The sequence below is a fragment of the Phaseolus vulgaris genome, chromosome 10 (assembly GCF_000499845.2).
Source record: "Phaseolus vulgaris cultivar G19833 chromosome 10, P. vulgaris v2.0, whole genome shotgun sequence".
Classification (NCBI taxonomy): Eukaryota; Viridiplantae; Streptophyta; class Magnoliopsida; order Fabales; family Fabaceae; genus Phaseolus; species Phaseolus vulgaris.
The window spans coordinates 4,807,543-4,821,118 of record NC_023750.2 but is presented as its reverse complement, the minus strand read 5'-3'; the positions used below and the strand labels follow the sequence as shown (position 1 = coordinate 4,821,118).

General features: G+C 32.1%; 1 protein-coding gene and 1 non-coding gene across 3 annotated transcripts; one reads left to right on the top strand and one right to left on the bottom strand.

The window, feature by feature from the left end:
- Positions 1–2,787: 2,787 nt before the first annotated feature.
- On the bottom strand, positions 2,788–9,904 carry LOC137818671 (uncharacterized protein At5g02240). Of its 2 annotated transcripts, none has more exons than XR_011082121.1 (9): positions 9,445–9,778; positions 8,064–8,176; positions 7,620–7,673; positions 7,389–7,473; positions 7,079–7,184; positions 6,144–6,230; positions 4,248–6,011; positions 3,780–3,889; positions 2,788–3,043 (listed from the first exon to the last, which is right to left on the bottom strand). XR_011082121.1 is itself a non-coding variant. In XM_068622227.1 (9 exons), the coding sequence occupies exons 1-9, from the start codon at positions 9,710–9,712 to the stop codon at positions 2,978–2,980; spliced, it is 987 nt and encodes a 328-aa protein (XP_068478328.1). In that variant the 5' UTR covers positions 9,713–9,904; the 3' UTR covers positions 2,788–2,977. The 2 variants fall into 2 exon arrangements, 1 of the variants encoding a protein (XP_068478328.1); XM_068622227.1 differs by having other exon boundaries at positions 5,914–6,011; positions 9,445–9,904.
- Positions 9,905–10,465: 561 nt separating this feature from the next.
- TRNAV-AAC (transfer RNA valine (anticodon AAC)) lies at positions 10,466–10,539 on the top strand. Its single transcript has one exon. It is a non-coding gene; the product is annotated as a tRNA-Val (tRNA).
- Positions 10,540–13,576: the final 3,037 nt, after the last annotated feature.

The following is a 13,576-nucleotide window of genomic DNA, read 5'->3' as shown; positions in this document are numbered from 1 at the left end:
CTTGTGTCCAAATGTGAACTAGAACTTTTTAAAAAGTTAAGAATGTCAAAAATCACTTTAGTGATTTTGACAAATCATGTGAATTCTTATGTTACCCACTTTATAAGAAAAAATGTGTTATTCATCTTCCAAGAATATGACATAATCGTCTTGCATAGTTTATTAGAGAATTATAGGACTTTAAATTCAATTAATTTTATATATATATAAATTCTGTGTGTTTATTTTATCATTGTTATGCTATTTACATTATTTACAGCATAAAAAGTTCAGTCCTCTAAAAATAAAGGCATAATGTACATTATATCACTATTTTCACTAATTTTTTAGTGATCCAATACTTCAATTTATTATATTTTCTTAATCAATTTATACTCACACCAACTTACATATTTGTTAAGTTTTAACTGAATAAAAAATTATAACTATAAAAATGGGTCAAAATTCGTAAGTCAGTCCAGTTTTTACGTTAGATCTTCAGGAGGATGTCTATATGAATCAGCCACCAGGTTTTGTGTCCAATTCTCCACATCTAGTTTGCAAACTTCACAAAGATTTATATGGTTTAAATCAAGCTCCACGGTCTGGGTTTCAAAAGCTAAGTACCACACTTCAAGCTTTTGGTTTTCACTCTTTCAAAAGTGACTCATCTCTATTTGTTCAGTTTCATTCGTCATACACAATCTTTATTCTAATCTATGTTGATGATATTATCATCACAGGCTCTTGCATACAAGAAGTTCAAAACCTTATATTCAAACTCAACTATTGTTTTGCATGCAAGGATCTTGGCCCTCTTCATTACTTTCTCGATGTCCAGGTTAATCGTCTTCCTAATGGTGGTCTGCACTTGTCTAGCATAAATATATTAATGATCTCCTTATACGTACAAACATGCATGTTGCTAAACCACTACCCACACCCATGAAAACTAACCTTCGCATACCGAAAGATGCGTCCTCCGCAATGCATGATCCATCCATATTTCATTCAGTTGTGGGAGCTCTTTAATATATCCTCATCACATGTCCAAAATTATCCTATGCGATGAACAAGGTGTGTCAATTTATGCACAACCCACAAGAGATTCATTGGAAGGCAGTAAAACAAATTCTACACTATCTTGTTGTACTCGCTCTCCTCCTCAGATGTTCGTGCTTTTAGTGATGCTAATTGGGGCAGCAACATTGACGACGAGAAGTCTATCACTGGCTATTGTGTCTATTATGGTCTCAACATCATTGCTTGATCCTCTTACAAACAACGTGTTGTCTCACGTAGCAGCACCGAAGTTGAATATCGCAACATTATCGCAGCTCTAACTGAAGTCATTTTGTTGTAATCTATCCTATATGAACTACACCTTTCCTCCACTCAACCACAGTTATTCTCGAACAACCTAGGAGTTGTTATTCTCATCGCCAACCCCATCATGCATTCTCGAACCAAGCATTTTGAATTAGAGTTACATTTTGTTAGAGATTATGTTCAACAAAACAAAATTCGTTTGCTTCATCTACCTGCCAGCTTCCAAGTCGTTGATACATTAACCAAACCTATTGTTGGTCCCTCGTTTATGGATTTTCGACATAAACTTATGATTTTGAACCATCCCCATAAGTTTACAAGGCAAGATATTAGACAATGTATAGGCAATTATAATATTAGTCTTCTACTTAGTTAGTGTGACATCTATTACATTCTTTGGATCTCATTCTTCTATTGTATGTATGCTTGTATATGGTAACTATTATTTGAGAATGGTCAAGATAGACAAACTTCCACACTTCTTAATCATAAAAATAAAAAACAATGTTTATAAAAAAACACATTTTTGAATTGATTAATCCGTTGGAAAAAAATATTTTCAGATTGATCAATTTGTAAACAAAAAAATTAATTACAAATGCAATCTAAAATTTGTTTTTAAAATTGTATAATACAAAATCTATTTTCATATTGACAAATATATATTGAATATATAATTCAGAAATATACATATATAATTAAACAATCCAAAAAAATCTTATTTATTTCAAATTATTCAATTCAGAAATATTATATATCAAGCAATCCATAATGTCCCAACCCCATAAAGATTCAAGGGAAATCATGGAGGTGAAGAAAGTAATTGCTATTATTTCTTAACTACCACAATCCAAACTAAAAAGTTAGAGGCATGCAAATGTTGTGGCTCAGTTTTTATCCAGAACAGCAACAGATGATTCAAGACTCAAAAATATCACCAAATTCCTACTTATATTTTCAATTTCATCATAATGATATGAGGTGATACAATTTCTGTCAACGACAAAAAAGGTAACTATCAATTATTCAAATTATACTTTAACAGTTTCTTATAACTTTTTTTTTGTTTAATTATGCTTTTAATTCCTAAAATTTGAAATAATTTTTATTTTCATCTTCAAATTTAAAAAAAAAAACATTTTTGGTATCTCAAAATTGGAAAGAAAATTCTGATTTGTCTTTATCTGTAGAGTAGAGATTATTTTCCTTTCAGAGCTTCTAATACTTGCAATAAGTGCTTTTCTAGACACTATATCATTTCTCTTTTCACTACACCACCTCTTCTCTTAATAGATTCAAAAAAATCATTTGTCATACTTTCATGAAGAAAATTCATATCAAAATAATATTGCTGCAAAATATTTATTACAGTAAGAGAATAGAAAGAAAATTGATGCAACATATCTTATTGCAACTTGCAAGTATTAGAAGCTCTCCTCTTTTTCAGTACACCTCTTCTCTTAATAGATTCAAAAATCATGTCAAAGTATGAAGAAAAATCATATCAAAATAATATTGCTACAAAATATTTATTACAGTAAGAGAATAGAATGAAAATTGATGCAACATATCTTATTTTTTATTTACTGGTTTCTTACTTTTGATTTGCCTCTTGTTTTCCCTCTTTTTCCTTCTGTAGGCACGTCTTCTGTACACATGGCTTGAAATGCTAGCTGGACAGTGCAGATTCAAATAATTCTTGCCACTTCTTAGCTTCATTTCCAGGACCTTCCCCCTAAAATGTTTGCAGTTTAGCACCAACAATATGCACAGATGGAGTAAAGAATATATAACTAAAAATATGATCGACTAACAAATATGCACTTTTTTATTTACAGTATATTATAAATTATAGCTACTTATATTGAAATACTTGCACCATATAAATTGCTAACAAAATGTAACCAAAAGAAGAGCTAGTTCTTATCCCCATTCTCATTTATAAGCAAAAAAATCACCCTTACTCTGTATTCAAATATAAGTATATTTTAACTCTTCATTTAATGATATTTTTCCTAAAATTTCCCTAACTTTAATTAATGTCTCACTTTTGATTACACTGTTTTACATAAGAACATTTTAAGAAGAATATTAAGAGATTAGTAAAATTTAATATAGTTAACTGATTTTCTTAATCTGTGTGAAGTTAGGTTTTTTTAATTATAACATGTCGTGTTGTCTAATGCTTATGTTGTCTAATTCTTTATGGGATTATGTTTGAAGATCGCACACCGTCTAGATATATATGGTCAGAATATAGAATATAAGTTATAAGTTGAGGACAACTCTCAATTTGTAAGCGGATCTTGTAGAATTGAATTAAACACGTTCAAATTCTTAAGAGATTAAAAAACTGACACTAATAAAAAAGGTTTGAGAGCCATGTGCAAAAGCATTCTTTCTTTTTTATTAAAAAAATATGTATCATTTTATATAAGCTAATACCAAACAAATTACCACTTAAACTTTACCTCAACAGAGTTAACTTCATATACTTGGTTTTCAGTGACTTCGAGATCTAGTGCCTGCACGCAAGCTTCAGCAACCACAATTCTGCTGGCTTCTCCAACTAGTTTATCACCTGAAAGCCCGTAACAAATTTTTAAAACTTTAAACAAACATACTAGTAAAATGTATACTATAACTTAGTCATAGTCATGTATCTAAAATGCGAAGGGAAATAAGGTAAATTAACATTCTAGTTTCAATATCAATCTCACATGTAGGGATGAAACATATACATCCAAAAAAATGCCCATTCGCTCAAGCCTTTTATCCATAAGATTTCATATAATTAGTGGGCATATGTACAGTGTCAACAGGGGTAGGTAGTCATCATACCAGACATGTTTCATGATGTTAGATTATATTCATTATTATCTTATGGTATAAGCGTTAACAGTTTGTTTTTTTGTTCTTCAACATACAAGCCAACTCACATGATATGCTGATATCCTTTGCCTACAGTTGAATTACCCTTAGCCGGACCTGATCTCACACCTTTCCCATGTGCCATATAAGCCTCCAATCAATCCTCTTCTGCTATTTTCTTTCTCCTTACTAGATTCATCAGTTACGAGAGGGTTCTTTCAGAAACAATCATTTAAATGTAACGACCAGTCACAAAGATCATTTTTAATGGTCATCAACATAGCGCACCACAAGAACCATAGTCATTTTCCTGCATTGTTTCTTTGTATACTTCCAGCTACAATAGCATTCACGCCATCCTCCTTCATCTTTATTGAAGAATTTACATCTGAACTGAGTTCTGTGTCTCACTTGAAGGGATGTTCCTCTCAGATTCCTAACCAACAATTTCTCACAGTTCCACTAGAAGCCCTTGATCTACTATCAGCTTCACCACCACGGATAGTCCCTTCACTTCCTATTCTACCTCCAACAGATAAAATACTGTTCCTGATGCCTCATGGGCTTGCTGGAAGTAAGCAATCTTGCCTCTATCCAGCTAGCTCCTTTGTTATATGATGGTTTATGACTTTCCTCCTGTTGAGGCATTGATTTCCTAGATCTGTTACGGTTCCAAAGTTTGTCTCTGAGTGTCTTACACAAGATGTGTAGCAAAAGTCTATGCAGGAGTATATGATGGCTGAGAGGAGTAATGCCTAGCATTATGTTTCATTTCATTGAGAAGACATACATGTCGTATGTTGCAAGTGTAGCTTTTGCAGTCAAAATTAAACATGATATATGAGTCTCTAAAGAGTTAGATTGGTTGTGTGATAGGAACTGGACTGGATCAAAATTATAGAAAGAAAAACCTTCTATTAACAGAAAAGGGTATATAAATGATTATCCAGAATTTGAAGAGGCACGAACTCTCACACAAAAATCTGAATTCCCTCCCAAATCACAGGTTAAAAATCTCCCTCTCAAACCCTTTTCTTAGTTATAGGCAACAATAACTAACCTTCTCTAATTAGTTTACTAACAATGTAACTAACAACCGGGGGTTACCTATCATTCTGTTAATTGCTATGATTCCACACGTGCATTTGTATGGTTATGAAATTATGATAAACCCCCTTACAAACACAATGAGCCTACTGAATGAAACTCTACATATTCAACTCCACACTCTCAGTGATTCAATCAGAATTATTATTACACTTTAGGGCAGTAAAGATTGGTTGGTGAGATAATCAATCAAACTGTTACAACAGGTAAAACACCAGAAATCCTTTTATGCCATCAGCACTGGGAACTCACTTTTAGGCTCACCTAGCAGCAGTTACTGATCATAATAGACGTGTGAAAGGGTAACTATCGAACAACGTTTTACCAAGACATCACCCAGTTATACATCTAGATCAAGTCGAGGTTAATTCAACCATAGCTCAGGCTCCTGCTTCAGTAGACAAAAAGTGGTGGGAATCTGATTTCTTCTTTTGTCTTTGAAACAAGCTACACTGCTAGCAAGTCACATTACTGATTTTCTAGAATGCTAGTATATATTCAAATATTCAATCATACATCTGGTATATCTAGCTAATTGATTCAGGTGAGCATTGCTTAGGAAATTAACAAAAATTAAAAAAAAATTGCTAGTGTTGTTACATACTTATAAATGAGTGTTACTCATACCTTGACCTACAAGGACTGCTCGTCGTTGGCCAGCTGTTGCTTTGAGCAAAGTATTAAGATCATATGATGTGTATGGTCCATCTGTCAACCTTCCAGGTCTAAAATGCATTTAAATGTGTTATGAGAAGCTTCAAAATTTTAAGACTTTTACATTTAAATTAAAAGTCCCACACCTTTATATTCATCAAGTAGTAACACCAGGTGTGGAGCATGCAAAAATTTCACCTTACCTGATTATGGTAAATGGAAGGCCAGAACTCCTCAGAAAATCCTCCCCCATCTTCTTATACTTCAGGACACCAAATAGGTTCATAATGCTACATGAAAAAGGGACAATGACAAGTCCATGAGAAAAGTTTTGGAACATAATAAACATAATATTTGTCATTGAATAATTATATAATTAATCGCCTGGAAAGTGGAACTTATTTACCCCATAAAAAAAAAGTATTTTATGTAGTTATAGGTAATAATTATGATAGTGAATGAATATTTAAAATGAAGATGCGGTGAGATTAATAAGTGGTATAGTACATCTCACGGTTTGGACTCATAGTAACAGCGTAAGGCACAAAGATTTGTCTCAAAAGGATGAACAGGGGAATCATGCACTCAGAATTAGGGGTAACTTTTTTTCAACATATGCAACAACCAGGCCTTATCCCACAAGGTGAGAGTGACTACATATATTAATCAATGCTATTTGGTTATATCGTAAACTAAAACTTTATCAATGAGCGTTGGTTAACGGGTTGGACAGCACCAAAGAAAAGGTCTAGGGTCTGAGTCTTGAATCTTGACTATTAACTAGGAAAAGTAAGACAATTTTGACTATTTAAGTTTGAAGCACAATATTGACTATACCTAATGAAACCACGTCTGCAATCAATAATAGCCAACAGAAAACCAGTTATGGAATTTCAATAACAATATAAACACAAGGTAATTTCATTTCGTCTTACACTTGAATTTAAAAACAAAAGAAAAACTCTTTATACCTTGATGGAAAAGTGTTTTAAAGTATAAATTAGTTTCTCATTATAATTTTAGAATGGTCTTATTCTGAATTACCATTACCAATAAAATAAACTCTACTTTCAAGCAAGCCAACATATGATACTACAAAACCTTCATGAATTAAGAACAAAATATGAGGTATGCTTACCTCCATGGCAATTCATTGAATTTGGTCACACCTATTGATGACACAAGAACAACTCTCTTCACTGAGGAAGGCAATGCAGATACTAGATTCTTTACTCCCACCCAATCTTCAAATTAAATACTTTTAGTCAAAATCAAAATACCGACAAGTGCATGAAAAGTAGATGAAGATTATGTTGTAGGCAACTTTCAATAAAAGGCATCAGTATTATGCTTACATTTTCCACTCTTGAATCTTCAGATATCTAATCTTCTATTTCATTCTAGTTATGACATCAAATGCTGCAATATATGCATGACATGATTCTTACCAACCCTTTCTGGTGTATTATCATCATCCCAACGCCTTGAAGGAAATGCTGTTGTTCCTGTGCAGCAAATCACGTGTGTGACATCCTAAAAAGCAAGTAAATAAAAAGAAAGGAAAGCAAAAGAAATGGAAATTATTTCCTACACTTTCTTTCTAACTGAAATGAATCATCAAAATGAAAATAATTCAGATCAAGCAAGTATTATTCTGTAAAATACTCTGAAGAGCTTACCTCAAATAAGGATGGATCCAAATCTTCCTGGTTCCTTGTGTCACCTTTGAATACCTGTTATGTTCAGAAGCTCTATATAAGTAGAAAATAAATCCAGAATGGATGAAAATAAATTAACATAGTTTGTTGCTCCTCAGAGGAACTACTTTTTTGTTTTTGGATAACCATCGCAATTAGTTTGGCACCCTAATGAGACCCTGAATTATCTCCAAAAGCTTCAGTCTTTCGGATTTACTATGAGGCTAATCCTCTGTCCCGAGATTAGTCACACTTAAAACTCCTTAAGCATATCTAAGAATGTGTTTTGTGATAATTGAACCCAAGTCCTACCCCACAGGTTCATTGTGTAATGTCAACTGAGTCACACCTACTGGATACCTCAGTGGAACTACTAAAGCAATTAAATTTTCACTTTGACAGCTCAATAAAGAGTAGATGGTGTACCTGCAGTTTCTCCTTATCCTGTTCACCAAATAGTTCTGTGGCTTTCTCAGGATTCCTAAGTATCAACCGTGACTTAATACTCTGCTGAATCAGTGATGCAACTACCAGCTGCCCTGAATAGCAAGGGAACAACTGCTTAACAAACTTCCCCAAGCAAACTATTGTCAATAATTATGTATGCATTTCCACATTTTATAAAACTAATCTTAATGCATAAAATAACACTAAAAATGGGATTCCAAAAGACTTGCAAATACGCAAGGATACACAAATAACAGAAGTTACTATTACAGTCATGTTTATTTAATTGCAGTATTTCAATTACTTATAGAGTAAACCTTCAATTACATCCTCTAAAAATTGGGGTATAACTACAATGGTCCTCCTAAGATGTTTTGTCACCAGATTAATCCCTCAAAAAATTAGCATTTTACTGCATTAGTCCTTCAAACATTTTATCACCAAATTAGTCATTTACAGATCTAAATATCACCATTTTCATCCTTATGGAAGACTAAAGGGTGAACAAAACCGACAGCAACTATGTTTGCCACTTAGTTACCAAATATTCAAGGGGAGTTACAACTACACTAGCACTCTGTTTTTCTCATTGAGTAAATAATAGAAGTACATAAGTTGAGTTATCCAAAACTTATTATCGTCTAGGGGCTAATTCAACCGTCTAACAGATACATTACTCATGAAACAATATTGGCGACTCAGATCGTGTCTAATAACCGACTGCTAAAATCCTGAACGATACACATATCATTCCTTATTATGTATTTTATCCTCCTACTAAATGTCCTAATAAGAGTACACGGAACTTAAAATCATGACTAAAATCACTTTGGTTTTAATAAATACAAAAACTAAAATATATTTCCTCCATCCTTTTTTAAATGTCCTATTTTTGAGAAAAAATTGTTTACATCTATATTTGGTTTTCAAAATTCGAAATGGCATTAATTGCTATTTCACCAGTTATATTCTTACTTTTCACCTAATAAAAATAGAAATAAGAAAGATAAAGTATAAAATATTTCACTAGAAGAGTTAAATCCACTTTTGGTTCTCATAGTCTCGTCAATGTACAATTTTAGCACATTCGGTTCTTCAGTTTTTTCCAAAATTAAAAGGTCTACATGATCCAATTCTATTGTGGTTAGAGAGAAACCTCAACAAAATTGTTTATTCAAAAGTGTAATTAATTTATTACAGAAACCGTTATTCTACTTCGACAAAACCACGGAAATCAAAATCCAGAAAACTAGAACTAAATTTCAATATATTTTTAGAGCAGCAACATGTTTAAGAAATAAATATGGTAACAACAACTTGAATAGGAATATAAATAAATGAAGATAAAGTGTGTGTTTACCAACGCCTCCGGAGCCACCAACAACAAGCACCAATTTGGAGGAAGAAGGAGTGCGTTGGGTACCATTCTTCAACTCCGAGCTTTGGCTTTCAACAACTTCCTCGTTCACAGCCTTCTGCGCTTTCGCCAACACTCTCCGTTTGGAAGCCGAAGCAGAGAGGGAAACTCCGTTACGGAATTTAGCAAAGAAGAAAAGTGGACGCTGCGAAACACCGTGACGGTGGCGCTGGGCGAAGGCTAACGGGAGTGTTGGATTTGCAGAAGCCATGAAACGCAGTCACAACGCAACGGACTCGTCGTTTGGAGCCTCTAACTGCTCCACCACAATATTATTTTTATTTTTATTTTAATAAATTAAAAGTTGTTTCGTTGTTCTGCATTGTGCCACGTGTCCCACTCCTGCGTTTCTCAACCTTTCACTTCTAGCTTCTCGTAAGCACTGCAAAAACGTGTGTACGATGCTTTCTGCAGTGAATTAACTCAAATCTTATAGGTTTTAAAGAATTTTGTGAAAATAATATAATCATTATTTTTCTCTAAACTCGTATTAGAAAATAGAAATAAAAAAATTAAAATTAATTTATACTCTATTACAAAATTATGAAGTGACAAATTTAAAACCTGACCTTTTTATACTGAAAAATTAAACAAAATTTTGCGTCATAAAAATTAAAAAAAATTACCTTTTTATTTTACAAATATTAACAAATAAATAAGATATTAATTAATTAAAATTTAGTTATCATGAGATATAATAATTACATAAAACATTAATAAAGTATGAAATCTTATCAAATATTTTATTAAAATAAAAGTTACACGAAAGTTTTAAAAAACATATTATACAATAAAATTTTAAAAAAAAATAAGTTCTTATAAAGTTGACTCTTAAATAAATATAATGACACGTGTTTTTATCTTTACAAATGTAATCATTTTATTTACCCAATAGCTGAGCATTATCGATTTATAACATGTATTTCTTGTATAGAAAAACCTAATTGAAAAATTTAAAACATAAGGTGTCGTGGTGTAGTTGGTTATCACGTCAGTCTAACACACTGAAGGTCTCCGGTTCGAGTCCGGGCGACGCCAATTTTCTTTTGTTTTTCATTTCTTTTGTTTTTCTATAAACTAAACTCAACTTTTAAGATTTCAATTTCATGTTCTTTTTTTTTTTCTAGTATTAAATGTAATATGTATATTGTTTCAAAAAGTATTTAAATAATACTAAAAGTTGTAATTCATTTAAAACTTACATTGTTCTTCACATCAATATTCTTGATTAAAGCATTACTCATAATTTTAAGCAAAATAGAAATATGATAGAAACGTAAAGATACTTAAAAAAATAAAATAAAGGTGTTTGGAATAGGAAGTGTTCATGTAAGTATGAAATGATAAATCATGCTGAATTTTAAATATTTGATTGAAAACTTTTCATGTTATTTCACTAGCTATTAAAAAATATATTTTTTATACCAAACAAAAATAACTTTTTTATATTAGTTCTACGTCCAGATTTAAACAGTTTCGACAATAAATTTACAATATTTACTTTTAAACATTGTCCATCAAAACGCAGTGATCTTTTTTAAATTAAAGCAAGTGTAAAATGACAATGACCGCCATTTTACTGTCATTTTATTACTCCAATTCGAAGCGTGTCACTTACGCTATCGTATTTTCTTTTTCTTCTTGCACTTTGTCTTCGTGCTTTCCCTTCGTGCTCTCTGCTTCTTCTTCATCTTCGTGCTCTCTATTCATTGTAAGTTTCTTTCATTCACTCATTCTGGCATCCTCCATTGCTTATTTGTTTCTCTTATTTGTTTCTATCCTCCATTGATAAAGGTTTTCTCTACTACCATTACTGTTTCATTGCCTTCCACCACTGTTTTCATTAGTTTCCTTGCGTCACCATTGGTTCTTTATTGTTGTTAGCCACCGCCACTTTTCACCACTGTTGCTTTCACACACAAGGTTTGTGGTGTTTTTAAATTTTTAAATAATTTTTTAGTATTATTAATTTGTATATTTTATATTTATTATAATTTGTATTTATTTTTAGTTTAAATTTATATTATGTTAGTTGTTAGGTCAGAATATAATTATTAAATTGTTATATTGTAAATAGATTTATATTATTTAGTATTTATAATTAATTTAATGATTTTTAATTTGTATATTTAGTATTTATTATAATTTGTATATATTATTAATTTATAGTTATTTGTTAGGTTATAATAGAATTATCATTTTGGTATTTAGTCTGAGGGTGTTCAACCCTCACCAATTGATACGTGTTGGTATTGAGTCTGAAGGTGTTCGACCCTCGGCAAACGTGAGATTTCACACTCATTAGTAAACACCTGAATGACCATTATAAAACATAATGGATCAAAATTGGAATAACTTTATTCACATAAGTGATGAGTACAAAAGAGGAGTAGAAGAATTTATACTATTCGCGCAACATAACGCCAATAATAGTGGCCATGATGGAGTAAGGTTTAGGTGGTCGTGCATTAATTGTTTGGACGGAAGGAGACTGGATGTTAACAAAATCAGGGAGCACCTTCTATGTAATGGATTTCTTCGATCCTATACAACTTGGACTTGACATGGTGAATTATTAAATTTATCACATGTTTCTGTATCTGAAGAATGTGTGGGGTCCACCATGGATGATGCAGTACATGGTGAAGTACATGATGATCGATTGGAGGACATGAGTCATGATGTTGGAGTTGAGTCTTTTGCCAAAGCACATGCGTGTGGAAGTATGTCAAGCGATGCAGAGACTCCATCGTATCCTGGATCAACTAACTTCACACGGTTGTCGACAGTGTTAAGATTGATGAATTTGAAGACAATAAATGGATGGACTGATAAAAGCTTCACGGAATTGCTTCAGTTGTTGAAGAATATGCTTCCATAGGAAAATACTCTACCTAATTGTAATTATGAGGCCAAAAAAATTCTTTTTCCGATGGGTGTGGAGTATAAAAAGATACATCCATGTCCTAATGATTGTATATTATACAGGAAAGATTTAAATTGTTGAAAATTTGTCCGAGATGTGGGTTATCATGTTATAAGTTGAAATAAAAAGATGATGATACTATTGAAGAAATAGAAAAGCATGGACCCCCAATGAAGATGAGAGGAAATGTGATGGCATGTACCAACATCCAATTGATTCTATTCAATGGAAGTAATTTGATGACGAGTTTCCAGAGTTAGGTAAAGAATCAAGAAATACCTGACTTGGTTTAACTACAGACTGAATGAATTTGTTTGGTAATATGAGTACGAATCACAGTTCATTGCCTGTTTTACTAGTTATTTACAACTTACCTCCTGATGTGCATGAAGCGAAAATACATGATGTTGTCTATGATGATATCCGTTCCAAGAAAACCAGGAAATGACATAGATGTTTATCCAAGTCCCCTAATTGAAGAGCAGGCATTACAAGGGATTGAGAGCCGGTAATAATATTTAAATTATTCTTTATAACTCTTTAACATATATGTATCTTAACACTAATTAATGTGAAGCTTATTTTGTAATGCAGTTCTTTACGAATGAGAGGCCACTACCTTTTCCCGCCACAAAATATGTAAGACATGCTTGGGCCACATATTTCCTTAATTTCTATAACTCTAAGATAGTTAATCAATAGTGTATGAATTAGATAGATATATAGGAATATGTTATTAGTGTTTGTAATACATTTTTATCAACATACATAATTTGATTCTCTAAATTTATGTATTTGGCTGACTGAGTTTTAATTGAACATGTCAATTTAAACGGGAATTAGCATTAAACAGAATGAACTAAAAAAACCAATAAAAAACGGTGGTTATGACCAAAACCGTCATTTTATACCTCTCGGAAGAGTGTAAAATGGTAATAAAATGGTGGTTATGGTAATAATCGTCGTTTTAGGGCACCATCTGTTTTGATGTTAGGGAGAGTATAAAACGATGGCTTTTACCATAACTACTGTTTTATAACCTATGCATGTATTATATATAAAAGTTATTGGAAGGTATAAAACGACGACTTTTACCATAGCCATCGTTTTAGATTGACATTAACACAGCGGTCAAATAGTCATCATTTT